The sequence below is a fragment of the Pan troglodytes genome, chromosome 20 (assembly GCF_028858775.2).
Source record: "Pan troglodytes isolate AG18354 chromosome 20, NHGRI_mPanTro3-v2.0_pri, whole genome shotgun sequence".
NCBI classification, from domain to species: domain Eukaryota; kingdom Metazoa; phylum Chordata; class Mammalia; order Primates; family Hominidae; genus Pan; species Pan troglodytes.
In genome coordinates, this window is record NC_072418.2 from 25,226,522 (window position 1) to 25,242,297 (window position 15,776).

General features: G+C 42.3%; 1 protein-coding gene across 3 annotated transcripts in view; it reads left to right on the forward strand.

The window, feature by feature from the left end:
- The window catches only part of ZNF723 (zinc finger protein 723), a 48,910-nt gene that overhangs the window by 17,726 nt on the left and 15,408 nt on the right, over positions 1–15,776 (forward strand). For 2 of the 3 annotated variants that reach the window (XM_016946944.2, XM_016946943.3), the window contains exon 1: positions 3,045–3,138. The exons of the other annotated variant lie outside the window; for it this stretch is intronic. In XM_016946944.2, coding sequence (XP_016802433.2) covers positions 3,136–3,138 — 3 coding nt within the window. In that variant the 5' untranslated portion in view covers positions 3,045–3,135. Of the gene's footprint in view, positions 1–3,044; positions 3,139–15,776 lie in introns of those variants that run through there. 3 annotated transcript variants of the gene reach the window in all.

Consider the following 15,776-nt stretch of genomic DNA (forward strand, 5'->3'; position numbering starts at 1 on the left):
TTTTTTTTTGAGATGCCGTCTTGCTCTGTGGCCCAGACTGGAGTGCAGTGGCGAGATTTCCGTGCACTACAACATCTGCCTCCTGGGTTCAAGTGATTATCCTGCCTCAGCTTCTGGCGTAGCTGGGATTACAGGCACCTGCTATCGTGCCCGGCTAATTTTTGTATTTTTGTAGAGACAGAGTTTTACCATGTTGGCCAGGCTGGTCTTGAACTCCTGACCTCAGGTGATCTGTCTGCTTCAGCCTTCCAAAGTGCTGGGATTACAGGCGTGAACAACCACGCCTGGCCAATAAGTACATTTTTGATGACAACAGAGTGATATCAATATCTAAAGTTTTGATATATCTCTCAAAATTGAGAAGATGACCAAAAGGGAGAAATTGTTAAATTAATTATATTCTAATGCTGCCACTTTCATGTTTAATTTTTTTAGGTTTTTTTTTCATACTAAACTGAAACCTAACTTGATAAATAAATAGACTGTACCCATTCTTGTACCAGCCACATTGTATTGGCAAATATAAGAATGTCAACTGTTCAAATCATGTTCAAATAAGGCAAATTCTAAGCTGTAATCAATCTGGCTCTTTCTGTACATCCTTGCATTTTCTGTATGCCACTTTGCTTTTTCCACCATGTAGCTATGCTGGAGTATCTCTGAGCCTACTCTGGATCCACAGGGTATCTGATTTGCAAATCATTTTTTGCTCAGTTTAAGCCTGTTAAATTTAATTTCTCTAAAGTTTTTTTTTTCTTTTACAAGTTTTGAAATTATGTCTATGATGAAAAATAAATAATATTCTTGGGCTTTGACTTTTTAAGCTTATCTCTCAGCTTTTCTTTCAAATTATCCTATGTCTGTTCAAAATGCTCCTGCAATTTTTTTTGAGACAGTGTCTCACTCTTTTATCCTGGCTAGAGTGTGGTGGTGTAACCAATTATTTCTCATTGTAGCCTTAATTGTCTTGGCTCACACAATCCTGCTGGTTCAGCAACCTGGGACTACAGGCAGGCAACATCATGCCTGGCTAATTTTTAAAAATTGTTTTCATAGACATAGGATCTTACTATGTTGCCCAGGCTGTACTTGAACTCCTGAACCCAAGTGATTCTTTTAACTCAGCCTCCCAAAGTGCTAGGATTACAAGTGTGAGGCACCGTGTGCTTCTGCAGTTTCTTGACAGGACTATTCTCAATAATAAAGAGTACTACACAGGCACAAATCTAAAAAAAAAAATCCAGCTTCTAGTGTAAAAGTATAATTCTCCAGTATTTCATGGGTCTGCAGAAGCCCCATCTATGGGGGAGCATAGATCAACAAATTCAGTTTATTCTGAGTTTCAGCCCAGCCACTTAGTAGGTGTGGGTCTTTGGACAAGTTTCTTGATGTAAAAGAGTTGTATAAACCACATATGCAAAAAAGGCAGAATAATATTGATTGTAAAAATTGCAGCAATTTTTCTTTTTTTCTTTTTCTTTTTGAGATGGAGTCTCATTCTGTCGCCTAGGCTGGAGTGCAGTGGTGCGATCTTGGTTCACTGCAACCTCTGCCTCCTGGGTTGAAGCAATTCTCCTGCCTCAGCCTCCTGAGTAGCTGGGATTATAGGTGCGCACCACCATGTCCAGCTAATTTTTGTATTTTTCTTAGAGACAGGGTTTCGCCACGTTGGCCAGGCTGGTCTTGAACTCCTGACCTCAGGTGATTCACCTACCTCGGCCTCCCAGAGTGCTGGGATTACAGGCGTGAGCCACTATGCCCAGCCATAGCAATTTTTCACCCCTCCTATATCCATGCCCATTGCCAGATGCTTTTACAGCTGCTCCCATTGAGATACAGAATCTGTTTTACAAAGCTTAAATCTGGCTGACCTTGTTTGCTCAGGACAGTAGAAACCTGAGAACTGACAGTGTGCTAGTTTGGTGAAGGGCTGAAATGGTCTTGAATACTACCTTTTTCTTTTTAAAGTTTGGCAATGGCCGGGTGCAGTGACTCACTCCTGCAATCCCAGTATTTTGGGAGGCCGAGGCGGGCGGATCACCTGAGGTCAGGAGTTCGAGACCAGCGTGCCCAACATGGTGAAACCTTGTCTCTAATAAGAATATAAAAATTAGCTGGGTGTGGTGGCGGGTGCCTGTAATCCAAGCTACTCAGGAGGCTGAGGCAGGAGAATCACTTGAGACTGGGAGGCGGAGGTTGCAGTGAACCAAGATCGCACCACTGCACTCCAGCCTAGGCGACAGAGCGAGACTCCGTATCAAAAAAAAAAAAAAAAAAAATTAAAATTCACATGTGGCTCACATTTTATTTCAGAAGATTGCCTTTTAAAAAAAAATCTTGGCCGGGCGCGATGGCTCACGCCTGTAATCCCAGCACTTTGGGAAGCCGAGGCGGGCGGATCACCTGTCAGGAGTTTGAGACCAGTCTGGCCAACAGGGTGAAACCCTGTCTCTACTAAAAGTCCAAAAATTAGCCGGGCATGGTGGCAGGCGCCTGTAATCCCAGCTACTCAGGAGGCTGAGGCAGAAGAATCGCTTGAACCCGGAAGGCAGAGGTTGCAGTGAGCCGAGATTGTGCCACGGCACTCCATCCTAGGCGACAAGAGCGAGACTCTGTCTCAAAAATAAATAAATAAATAAATAAATAAATAAATAAATAAAATCTTAGGCTGCCTCTTTAAAGAACTGAAGCCAGGAAGGTCATAAAAGCCGAAATTTTAAAATAGCTGTTATTATATTCTTTTCCTTTGTGAATAGCCATATAGTATATTATTTATAAATGCATATGACCTTATACACAAAGTTAATGGCAGATCCCCTCTGGGGTGGGCCTGGCTCATTTCAGGGAGGAAGCCCTGCCTGAAAACGCCACAGCTTAGGCTGTCACTCTTTCTTCATTGAACCCAGCATCTGATCACGTCTTCTGTCACTCCAGGCCTGAATGGGCGGGGCCTTAAACGGCATCCAATCAGGGATGCTTGACTAAGAGCCGTCCAATCAGACCCGCAGCTAGAGCGGACAGGGCGGCTTCCGGGATTTGGCGCGGCCTTTTGAGTTCCTGGTCTCTGTGGCCTGCTGACCTACATGCATTGGGAGATCCACAGCTAAGACGCCAGGACTCCCTGGAAGCCTAGAAATGGTGAGAGTACCGGGTCCGACATCCCGAGAGAGGGGAAGGGCTGGCTGGAACCGGTGGGAAGTGGCTGTGGCGGGACTCAGGCCTCCCCTGCAGTCAGCCCCACAATCTGCGCTCGGAGTTCTAGCCTGGCTCGGCCTCAGACACCTTCAGCGATAAGATGGCGGCTGTACTGACAGCCGGGCCCGAGCGTCTTGTCTCTTCCCTGGCAGTGACCGTGCCCTGGCCTGGAGCCCTCTCTGGGCAGCTCTGCACCCGCAGCGCCGAGTCTCTCCCAGATTGTGCAGGGACCAGGGGAGGGTCGTCAGGGGAGAATCCTGACTCGGGTGAGGAGTTCCTGAATGGGAACAGCTTTGGTCCGTGGGGTTCCTAGTTCATCTTTTCTCTGAAATATTTATGGGAGTCATCGCAAAAATATTAAAGAATTTAAAGAGTTGTTCAAAAATTATAGAGCACCCCTATGGGTTGTAGTTTGTGTTCCATTAGAGGGGCTTGAAGAAAAGACTTTTATAAGATGCATGATGAAAAAACCCAAATTCTGTAATCAGGCACAGTTACGTAGTTTCCTAATTTCCACCTTGAGCCTACAAATTTCCTGATTATGTAATCAGAGCTTAATTAGCTGTTTATATTTGGTTAAGACTGAATTTCGTTTCCTCTAATGTAGTAATTTTTTAAAAATAAATAAATGCATTTGAGTTAGATTTTTTTTTAAGTAGAAATCCTGAGAGTAGATTTCCACCTCAGCCTAATTCCATATCACTTAACTATTTTCTTTTTTTTCTTTTTTTTTTTTTTGAGACGGAGTTTCACTCTTTCGCCCAGACTGGAGTGCAGTGGCGCAATCTCGGCTCACTGCAGTCTCCGCCTTCCTGTTTCAAGCGATTCTCCTGTCTCAGCTTCTTGAGTAGCTGGGATTACAGGCGCCTGCCACCACGCCCGGCTAATTTTTGTATTTTTGGTAGAGACGGGGTTTCACCATGTTGGCCAGGATGGTTTCAAACTCCTGACCTCGTGATCCGCCCGCCTCGGCCTCCCAAAGTGCTGGGAGTACAGGCGTGAGCCACCGCTTCTGGCTATGCCCTGCATTTTTTACATGTTTTTCAAGAAGGATCTCAAATGTACCCCCCAATCCTCCTTTACTCTAGCCTAACTGTGGCTTAAAGTAAAATACTAAATTTCCAGCTCCTTCTGACAATTCTAAACGCTAACTTTTCCTCCGTAATTCAGATTATTAACTTTTTTTTTTTTTTGAAACGGAGTCTCACTCTGTTGCCCAGGCTGGAGTGCAATGGCATGATCTCGGCTCACTGCAACCTCCACCTCCCGGGTTCAAGCGATTCTCCTGCCTCAGCCTCCCGAGTAGCTGGATTATAGGCGCGTGCCACCACGCCTGGCTATTTTTTGTAGAGACGGGGTTTTGTAGAGACCATGTTGGGCAGGCTGGTCTTGAACTCCTGACCTCAGGTGATCCACCCGCCTCGGCCTCCCAAAGTGCTGGGATTACAGGCGTGAGACACCGCGCCTGGCCGCTATTTGTTTTTTAGCGTACTTCTTTTTTTTTTTTTTATTTCGAGTCTCCTTCTGTTGCTCAGGCTGGAGTACTGTGGCTCACCGCAACCTCCGCCTCCCAGGCTCAAGTGATTTTCCTGCCTCAGCCTCCCAGGTAGCTGGGATTAAAAGCATACACCACCACGCCCGGCTAATTTTTGTATTTTTAGTGGAGACGGGGTTTCGCCATGTTGGCCAGGCTGGTATCGAACACCTGACTTCAGGTGATCTGCCCGCCTTAGCCTCCCAAAGTGCTGGGATTGCAGGCATGAGCCACTGCGCCCAGCCTGGTGTACATTCTTGATAACGTATTTTAATTCATCTTTTTTTTTTTTTTTTTACAGCGCATTGGATGGAACATTTAAAGAGATTCGTTTTCTATTTTTAAGTCTTTTCCTTTAGAAGAATGCAAAGAATAATCCCCTTGCAATGTATTGTAAATAAATCTTTGTGTGTCTTTCTCTTTATCTTCCCTAGGCACAGAGATCTTATGAGAACGTTTTGGGGTAATTTTTTTTTTTGGAAACTTTATGGGGTTTTGTGTCCGCAGTCACCATTTAGTGTTTTTCTCCTCCTGGATTTTAGTACTCTCTGTGAATAAACGAAGATACCGTGTCTATGTCTGCTAGAGTGTCTAGGTAATATCAGCTCCTGGGTCGTTTTCTGCCATAGAACAACCTGAGGTATGGAGTGTAGCCTCTCCAGGGAGGAGGTTGATGCCCTGGGGCTGAGAGGCATCTCCTGGCATATTCTTCCTTTGAAAAGCTGACATTTAGACATTAAGATTTTCTTCACCTAACCCATCTTCCATTTCTTGGAGACACATTGCTGGTCAGCCAATCAGATGCTGGTACTGAGAGCAAAACAGAAATAATTTCTGCCACCTGGATTCTCTAAGATTTGTGAAAAAAAATAGTATCCCCAAAGACAGGAAAAAAACCTGACCCCAGTGAGAAAGTGCAAGAATTTGCAAAGTAAATTGCACTTGAGGCACTCACTGGGGCATAGTGCAGTGTCTCCTCAGAGGGGGTTATTGAGCATTTAACTGAGCAGGGTGGGGTGGGAGAATCTAAGTGATTGGATGACCTGACTTGACACATGACTGAGACACATCTGTGTGTGTGGTTTTTTTTTGTTTGTTGGTTGTTTTTTTTTTTTTTTGAGATGGAGTTTCTCTCTTGTCACCCAGGCTGGAGTGCAATGGCAAGATCTCGGCTTACTGTATCCTCTGCCTTCCGGGTTCAAGCAGTTATCCTTTCTAAGCCTCCGGAGTAGTTGGGATTACAGGCGCCTGCCACCACACCCAGCTAATTTTTGTATTTTTTAGCAGAGACGGGGTTTCACCACGTTGGCCAGGCTGGTCCTGAACTCCTGACCTCAGGTAATCCACCCGCTTCAGCCTCCCAAAGTGTTGGGATTACAGGCGTGAGCCACCACGCCTGTAATCCCTGGGTTTGCCACCTTGAAAAGATTTGTTCGCTTATATTGACTTCAGTTTCTTAACTGAAAATTGCATTTTATTAGTAGAGCTTGAAAGGTTAAAAAGAAAATGTTTACAAAGGGCATAAAAGAGGTGAGTTTCAAAATATATTCCATTTGTTAAGAGTTCGCATTTACCGTTTTTTGTTTGTTTGTTTGTTTTTGTTTGTTTTTCCCAGAATGAGTTTAGGAAACTTCTCAGGTGTGTTTTTATGGGTAATTTCAAACAGAATTCCAAGGCTTAGATTTTGTAATGCTATCAAGGCAAATAATAGGGAAATCTCTCTTTTATTTTGGCTGTAGAAAATAAATACATTTCCACAAGAAAATGTGGTAGATAATTGGTGAGTTGCATAGATTCATGAAAACAACAGTTTTTCTTTCTGTATGGTAAATTTCTGACAGTGAATATTTTTGTTCTATAGCCTGTGATCTTGATTTCTGATTTTAATGCTAAATATTACAAGATGAAACTTGGTACCTCTTAGGAATGTTCCCATATGACTAATTGTTTACTACATAATTTTTAATGCAAATAATAAAATAATACATTTATTGTCTGAAAGGAATAGATACTTTGGGTTTTCTTGTTGAGGTATGAAATGTAAGCACCTTAACATTTTTTTCCTTCATATGAACACTGTGTTTCAGTAATTTTGCTAGATGTTTAGTTTTAAAAACTGAGTAAATAACTCTGACATAAAAATTGAAGCTTGAGCCCAGGGACTCCAAGCTAAGGCTAATATTGAGCCTGCAAAAGGAGGTTATTAAAGGCACCGTTAGTTCTTCCTGGGGAGCCTCCGCTGCAGATTTCCCAGCCTGCTCACCCTAGCCATGGAAGAAGCTTTTATTCCGAGAGAAGCTACACAGCCCTGGAAAGCTGGGGACCCTCAGGCAGACGCAGTTAAGGTTAAGATGGAATGGGACTGAAAGGATCTCACTGAAGATAAAGTTATTCTTGCTTTGAGGCAGTTTCTAGACTTTTATAAATAAAACAAAGTCAGATTTATGTAAAAAAAATTAAATTCTAAAGGAGTATTGCAGCAGGAGGAAGTACCAACCATAAGATATTTAAGGATTGCAAAGGATAGGCAGACAAGGGCTTTCTTTCATAGGAAGGAGCAAATAAGATTAGAAAGAAGGTGGTAGGGGAATGGCAAATGGAGGGTGAAAAATCAGATTCTAGATCAGAGAATATTTTATCCTGAAGTCAGCATGTTCTTAGAAGGGACATAAAATTGGGTTTATGTTGGCTCAGACTGAGCATAGCTCAAAGTTCAGGAGCTGTGGGAAGATAAACTTAAGTGAAGTTTGATTAACAAGTATTCTATTTTGACCACTGAAGACAAATTCAGCCAATTTTTCTATGAGAAAAAGATTTGCAGAGTCTATGTCTGGCTGTGATAGGTAAGCACAAAAAGGATAGAGAATTTTATTTATTATAGCTATTTACCAGGATTATCTTTATGCTTCATCTTTCTTCCATTTGACATTTCCTGGGTTGTATCTTTTATTATAAACTGGTCAGCATAACTACAGTGTTTTGCTGAGGTCTGTGAGTAGCTCTATCAAGTTATTGAACTTGAGGGAGATTATGGAAGTCCCCAATTTTTAAACAGTAGCTCAGAAACACAGATGGGGATGGCACGATTGCTCATGCCTGTAATCCCAGCATTTTGGGAGGCTGAGGTGGGCAGATCCCTTGAAGTCAGGAATTCAAGACGAGCCTGGCCAACATGGTGAAACCCTGTCTCTACTAAAAATACAAAAATTAGCTGGGCGTGGTGGTGTGTGGCTGTAATCCCAGCTACTTGGGAAGCTGAGGCAGGAGAATCACTTGAACCCTGGAGGCAGAGGTTGCAGTGAGCCGAGATTGCGCCACTGCACTCCAGCCTGGGCTACAGAGCGAGACTCTGGCTTAAAAAAAAAAAAAAAAGAAAGAAAGAAAAAAGAAAAGAAAGGAAGGAAGAAATGTAGATGGGCCCATGGAGTTTGTGACTGGCATCTGCAATAAGGACAATATTGTGGGACTGAGCCCTGAACCAAGGTCTGTGCTGACTCTGGGTGGTTTCAGAATTCAAATGTTAGACAGTGAGTTGGTGTTGAAGAATTGTTTGGTGTTAACAAACAATTTGGTGCCAGAAAAAATATCATGGAGGCCTGGCCTGGAATAAAACTCTGGGCGTGTGGGAAGGAGAGGCTCTGCTTTCCTGTACACAGGCCGTCACACTGCTCATTGTTCTGTGATTCCAGATCTCCTCTTAGGGTGAGAGAGGACTGAAAACTTAGAGAAAAGGAGTTCTGATGACAGACCCCATTTTTCCACAGCTGCCACCGCAGGATTCCCACCCACTCACCGTCATGCCCACTGGACATTGACATGTGCACAGCCCTTCCAGGACTAGGCACCACCCTCAAAAATTTAACCACGGCATTTTTGATCCTAGTGTTTTTTGCCAAAATCCCACAAAATTGTCTACAAATATTTGGCATATCCCTACCCCCAGACACTGAATCTGCAGCAGCAACCTCTTTTCTCCACCACCTTGGGGTTCTGGGCCACCTGTTCATAATCTCACCTGCCTGCATGGACCCAGAAATAAGTAGCACAAGCCAGTCCTGCCTACACTGCACTCTTCTCCACCCATTGAGTTCCTTTCTCTTAACTCTTATTTTTGTTTTAGGGGTACACGTGCAGGTTTACTATATAGGTAAAATTGTGTCATGGAAGTTTGATGTAAATTATTTTGTCACTGAGGTACTAAGCATAACACCAAACAGATTTTTGTTTTTTAATCTTCTTTGTTCTCCCACTCTCCACCCCCAGGTAGGCCTCAGTGTCTGTTGTTTTCCCCTTTGTGTCCATGTGTTCTTATTATTTAGCTCTTACTTAGAAATGAGAACATGGAGCCGGGCACGGTGGCTCACACTTGTAATCCCAGCACTTTGGGAGGCCGAGGCGAGTGGATCACGAGGTCAGGAGTTCGAGACCAGCCTGACCAACATGGTGAAACCCCGTCTCTACTAAAAACACAAAAATTAGCCGGGCGTGGTGGCACACGCCTGTAATCCCAGCTACTCAGGAGGCTGAGGCAGGAGAATTGCTTGGACCCGGGAGGCGGAGGTTGCGGTGAGCTGAGATCTAGCCATTGCATTCCAGCCCGGTCGACAAAGCTAGACTCTGTCTCAAAAAAAAAAAAAAAAGAACATGCATTTGCTTTTCTCTTTCAGCATTAGTTTTCTAAGGATAATGGGTCACAGTTTCATCCATGTTGCTGCAAAAAACATGATCTTGTTCTTTTTTATGGCCACACAGTATTCCATGATATTTATATACTATATTTTTCTTTTTATATAAATATTCTACTTTATTTTCTTCTTATTTTATTATTATTATTTTTTGAGATGGAGTTTCACTCTTGTTGCCCAAGCTGGAGTGCAATGGCATGATCTCTGCTCACCGCAACCTCTGCCTCCTGGGTTCAAGTGATTCTCTTGCCTCAGCCTCCTGAGTAGCTGGGCTTACAGGCATGCGCCACTATGCCTGGCTAATTTTGTATTTTTAGTAGAGATAGGGTTTCTCCATTTTGGCCAGGCTGGTCTCGAACTCCTTACCTTAGGTGATCTGTCCTCCTCGGCCTCCCAAAATGCTGGGATTACAGGCATGAGCCACCACGCCCAGCCTTCTAGAAATGAGGTTTCTTCATGTTGCCTTGGCTGTTCACAAACTCTTGAACTCAGGCAGTCTGCCTGCCTCGGCCTCTTAAATTGCTGTGATTACAGGCATGAGCCACTGCCCTTCTGTATTATATTTTCTTTATCCAGTTTACCATTGATAAGGATTCAGGTTGATTCCATGTCTTTGCTATTGTGAATAGTTCTGCAGTGACCATGAATGTGCATGTGTTTTTATGGCAGAATAACTTATATTTCTTTGGGCATATACCCATTTATGAGGGTGCTGGGTCAAATGCTAATTCTGTTTTTAGTTCTCTGAGGAATCACCAAACTGCTTTTCACAATGGCTGAACTAATTTACACTCCCACCAACAGCGTATAAGTACTCCTTTATCTCCACAACCTTGCCAGCATCTGTTTTTTTTTTGTTTTTTTTTGTTTTTTTTTTTTTTGAGACAGAGTCTCACTCTGTTGCCCAGGCTGGAGTGCAGTGGCACGATCTCAGCTGATTGCAGTCTCCACCTCCTGCTTCCCAGGTTCAAGCGATTCTCATGTCTCAGCCTCCTGAACAGCTGGGATTACAGGCATTTGCCACCATGCCCAGCTAATATTTTTTATTTTTAGTAGAGATGGGGTTTCACCATGTTGGCCAGGCTGCTCTCGAACTCCTGGCCTCAAGTGATCCACCCATCTCGGCCGCCTCCCAAAGTGCTAGGATTACAGGCATGAGCCACCGCGCTTGGCCCTGCATCTGTAATTTTTTGATGTTTTAATTATAGCCATTTTGGCTTGTGTGAGAAGGTATCTCATTGTGTATTTTCTTTGCATTTCTCTAATTAATGATGAGTATTTTTTTCATATGCTTGTTAGCCACATGTATGCCTCCTTTTGAAAAGCATCCGTTCATCTTCTTTGCTTCCTTTTTAATAAGGTTGTTTGTTTTTCCTTGTAAATTTAAGTATTTTATGGATTGTGGATATTAGTTGTTTGTCAGCAGCATAGTTTGCAAACATATTATTCTATTCTGTAGGTTGTCTGTTTACTCTGTTGATAGTTTCCTTTGCTGTGAAGAAGCTCTTTGGTTTAGTTAGGTCTCATTTGTCAGTTTTTGCTTTTGTTGGCAATTGTTTTTAATATTTTCTTTTTTCTTTTTTTTTGAGACGGAGTTTCGCTCGTTGCCCAGGCTGGAGTGCAATGGCATGATCTGGGCTCACTGCAATCTCTGCCTCCTGGGTTCAAGTGATTCTCCTGCCTCAGCCTCCCAAGAAGCTGGGATAACAGGCATGCGCCACCATGCCTAGCTAATTTTGTATTTTTAGTATAGGCAGGGTTTCACCATGTTGGTCAGACTGGTCTCGAACTCCTAACCTCAGGTGATCCACCTGCCTCAGCATCCCAAAGTGCTGGGATTACAGGTATGAGCCACTACACCTGGCCTGTCCCGTTTCTTTATAACGCTCATGTTTCTCACGCTGAGAATAGTTGTGCACTTTGGGTATTTAAAGAGAAATTTTTTTTTTAGAGGAATATTTTCTGGTGGACTTGATCAATATTATATCTAATCTGAGTTTTGTTTTTAAAGATGCTTTTTTTATTTTCTCTTGATATAATCTTGCTCAGATGGAGAGCTGTTTTTTGCGCGAATCCTTTGGGTTTCTGTTTCAGAAGCCTTATTAGTATCCCATGATATCTGTGAATGAGGTGGGCTGTCACAGGGAGAACTTAGACCTATCTCTATCCGGACTCATGCTGGAAATCCAGCAGTATTTTTTTCATGTCGCCATTTTAAATAGAAGCTGAGGCTGAAACACTGCTCCCATTCCCATTATCGTGAAGGTGCAATTTCACCCAGGAGGCCTGCAGGCTCTCCTCCTGCAGCTCAGGCTTCATTGTCTGATGTGACACTGGAGTGCTGCTGTGGCAATTAGGGTTCATGTAAGATGTGAGCTGCCAGCTATGAGCTTTGTGTTGTGGGCTGTGTGTCAATGGCAGATAGTAGGCGTCAAGAGAGGACATGGCCATCAGGAGAGGGCAAGCAGGGTGCTCTAGCCCAGTGCTAAAGGAGTAAAGAGCCATTGCTTTAAAATATAAATAGCCAAAAAGATAACACCCTATTCAACCATTTCTGTAGGAGAGTGGGAGCCTACCTTCAGCAGGCACCTGGCTTCATGTTGCAGAATTAACCTCCTGTTATGAAGATGTGAAAAGTTTATTTTGTCATTGAATATAACCAATAAGCTTTACACCGATGGCCTTGCCAATTGCCAGGTGAATTTAGGATGAACTACATATGACATGGTGCTGTAAATTTTTCCACTTGTGGACTAACTGTGGTGACTGTCTTTCTGTCTTGACGATCTCTTGAGCAGATTTGACTGTGATGCATGTCATATTCAGGTTAAATTGTGTAATAAAACAGTTTTCTTTCTGTTCTATCATTTTGGAGTTTTTCTGGGGCTGGAGAAAATTTTTCTTTTAATTATATTTTCCACACACTGTCTAGAATTACCAGACATTATATAAACTCATAAGATGCCAACCAAGCTTTACTCTAGAGGAGACTTCCTCTCAGGCTTCCAGTCAGCTCATAGATTTCTACAAACTTCACAGGGTAGCAATCAACCATTTCACCTCTTTCAGTGACTGTTGTGTCTTCAGACCTGAAACTGATTCAGAGACCAGGGGGACCAGAAACCCAATCAGAGTAACATGTGAGTGTTGAGTAGACATGTAGACATGAGAATCTCCGCTTTCCCCTTCCTCCTATTGCTAAAATACCCACAAATATGCAAGTAACACCTGCTGCAGATCCAAATTCTGAATCTAGGTCTTCAGATCTGGGAACCAAAAAAAAAAAAAAAAACAAACCTTTCATCTGAGGAATGCAAGTCCTTTTAGTTGTCAAACTCAGAGAGACACTAAAATGAGAACACAATTTTGTCTTTCTCCCACCTTTGAACTATGTTTTTTGTTGTTGTTGTTGTTGTTTTGAGACAGAGTCTTGCTCTGTCCCCAAGGCCGGAGTGCAGTGACGCAATCTTTGCTTACTGGGACCTCCACCTCCTGGGTTCAAGCGATTCTCCTGCCTCAGCTTCCCAAGTAGCTGGGATTACAGGCATGTGCCATAACAGCTGGCTAATTTTTGTATTTTTAGTAAAGAAGGGGTTTCACCGTGTTGGCCAGGCTGGTGTTGAACTCCTGACCTCAGGTGATCGACCCGCCTCGGCCTTCCAAAGTGCTGGAAAATTACAGGCATGAGCCACTGCGCCTGGTCCTGAACTAAGAGTTTTTTTAAATCTCTTAAAACTGTTAACTGTTGCCACTAGTAGCTATAAATTAATAATGCCACACTGGACACTATAACCCATACTCTAAATTTTAATGATGTATATCCAATCAATAATCAATGTCATTTCTGTAAATATAATAAAAATTTCTGGTAAACAACTTTGTATCAGCCATCTCTCTCTCCCTCTCTTTTTGCCTTTTCAGATCAACTTGTAACTGCTCCTAATCAAAGTATAGATGACAGGCAACTTGAAGGTTTGCTCCCAGGTTGCAATCCTCAAGCTTTGCCCAAATAAACGGTCTACTTACATTCATGTTGCCTTAGCTTTTTTTCTTTTAGGTAGACATATCTTTCAGAATGTGCTAAAGCAGCCTCTATAAGGGGATCTTTCCTTTGATTGTACTCTGCTTGCTGTAACACCCAAGAATGAAGAGCCAGGTTGATCCCACCTAGAATCTGCAAATAAGGTCTGTTCTCTTCCTGGAATTTACAAGATAAGGCCAGACTTTGAATTGAGAATGTAGAGAAAACTAACAAGAGACATTTTCTGCATTGTCAGATGTCAACATAGACATCTTAAAGTTCCTGTTTGAGAATGTGATTCTTTCAGCTTCTCAGATCTTGTCCAGTGACCTGCTACAGTTATGTGAGGGGCACCAGGTATAAATAGAATCTGATGGCAGAATACGTAAGTGTGAACAAGCATCTTCAGAGTTATAGAAAGGTGATAATGTATCCAGAGCCATAACCACAACTACACCTGTCTCTAAAATGTGAGACTGGAGTAGAATATTCCTGTTCTTCCTCTTACCTAAGAGCTGGATAATCAGGACAGGTGATTCAGGTTCTGGAGCTTCTCCAGGGCAGTTTAATTTTTTATTTAGAATTAGCCTGAGTCTCTCCTGTCTGTTTTATCATTGGGCCATCAGCCCAGGGTCACTGGGAACTCTCACAATCAGCTGGGTGTCTTTGAGACATTTGAGGATGTCCAGAGCAGAATTGTGCCAGGGTAACAAAAGTGGTTAATTCTGCTTCTATCTCAGTGTAAAAAATTGAGTCATCTTGTGTTTGCTCCTCCCCTCACACAAGAAATGACTTCGGTGGGTACCCAGATGAATGTTTCTCCAGTTTTCAGATACTTGGGTGAAAAACAACCGGGATGTCTGGAGACTCAAACAAATAAACAAATTGCTTTTATTTTATATGGCGATTAGAAAAATAGATGAAGCAGTCATCCAGGAACCATCCAGGAACTTTTAGACTAGACTAGCAACTGAATAAAGGGTTGAATTAAGCATCATATGGTTGATTCATTGAACAGATGTGTGCAAAAAAATTTGCCTTTATTTGGGCCCCTTTCTTTATATTGTAGTGACTTCTTATGTCATCACCTGAAGGGATATTTATGAACAGAAGAGTTGATATTATTATATGCGTTTCTATTACCTGCTAAGAATACATGTTTATCTTCTAATAATTACCCTAGAGAACCTTAAGACATTTATTTAAATTGCTTATTAGTATGCATTATATAATGGACAGGGCAGTGGCTAAAAAAAATTATACAAACTCTGAGATTTAAGTTTCTCTTAGGCAAGTTTAGGAAAGCAGAACTGGAAATACCCCAGTGGCACAGAGAACAGAATTCTACATAAGGTCCACTTCCTGCCCCAGTTCTGTTCAGATTCACTCTATTTGGGGTCTTGTTTAGATCTGGCCCCACTCTGGAGTCTTGCCTCACAGAACTGATTGGAAGAGATGAGAGTTTTGGCTGGTGAATCCTGCTGCCTTTCTAAAGCTGTTGCTTACAATTTTCTGAACCCCAAAGGAGATAAAGGGAAAAATAAAGTATGTATTTTAATGTCTTAATTTTTAAATTTTCTATTAAATCAGTGCTTACAGATTCCATTTAGCATCTTGTTTTCTATTCCTGCAGATTCAGTAGTTGCTCCACTAGTCACAAAAATATATATAAACAATAAAAGTTTCTCTAAACTGCGTTAAACTTTTCTCTATTCAGGTAATTTGTCTACATTTAGCTTTTATTGTATACATTTTCTTTAAAAAACCAAGAACAGAAACAGAAGATGAAATACATGTGCTGGGCCCTTAACCTAATGCTGGGAATTATTAAATACTTAGTACCAAATTGCAGTGTGTTATGAGGATTAAATCACATAATGTATTATTTGTATTAGTGCTCTGCAACATACTCTTGAGCACATAGTACCTGCTTAAACATTGCATTAGTACATGTGTATATGTTGTTTTCCAAATGTAGGCTTATTCAGGCACTCCTACCTTTTATTGCCTCTGTAAACTTTAAAGAACCAGCAAAGAATCTGATGCTTTAGGATGGAGATTAGTTATCTTCATTTGTGCCAGAAGTAATTGTGTTGTGACAAGAGTACGGAGTTTAAGGGACTCTGTGCTGTACCTGCTTTCTCTAATGCTAATAATGAGCCCAGGGGGAGCATCATCAGCATTGACAGGGGACTTAGTTAAAACACACATTCATGGCCGGGCGTGGTGGCTCATGCCTGTAATCCCATTTGGGAGGCCGAGGCGGGTGGATCATGAGGTCAGGAGATCGAGACCATCCTGGCTAACACGGTGAAACCCCATCTCTACTAAAAATAGAAAA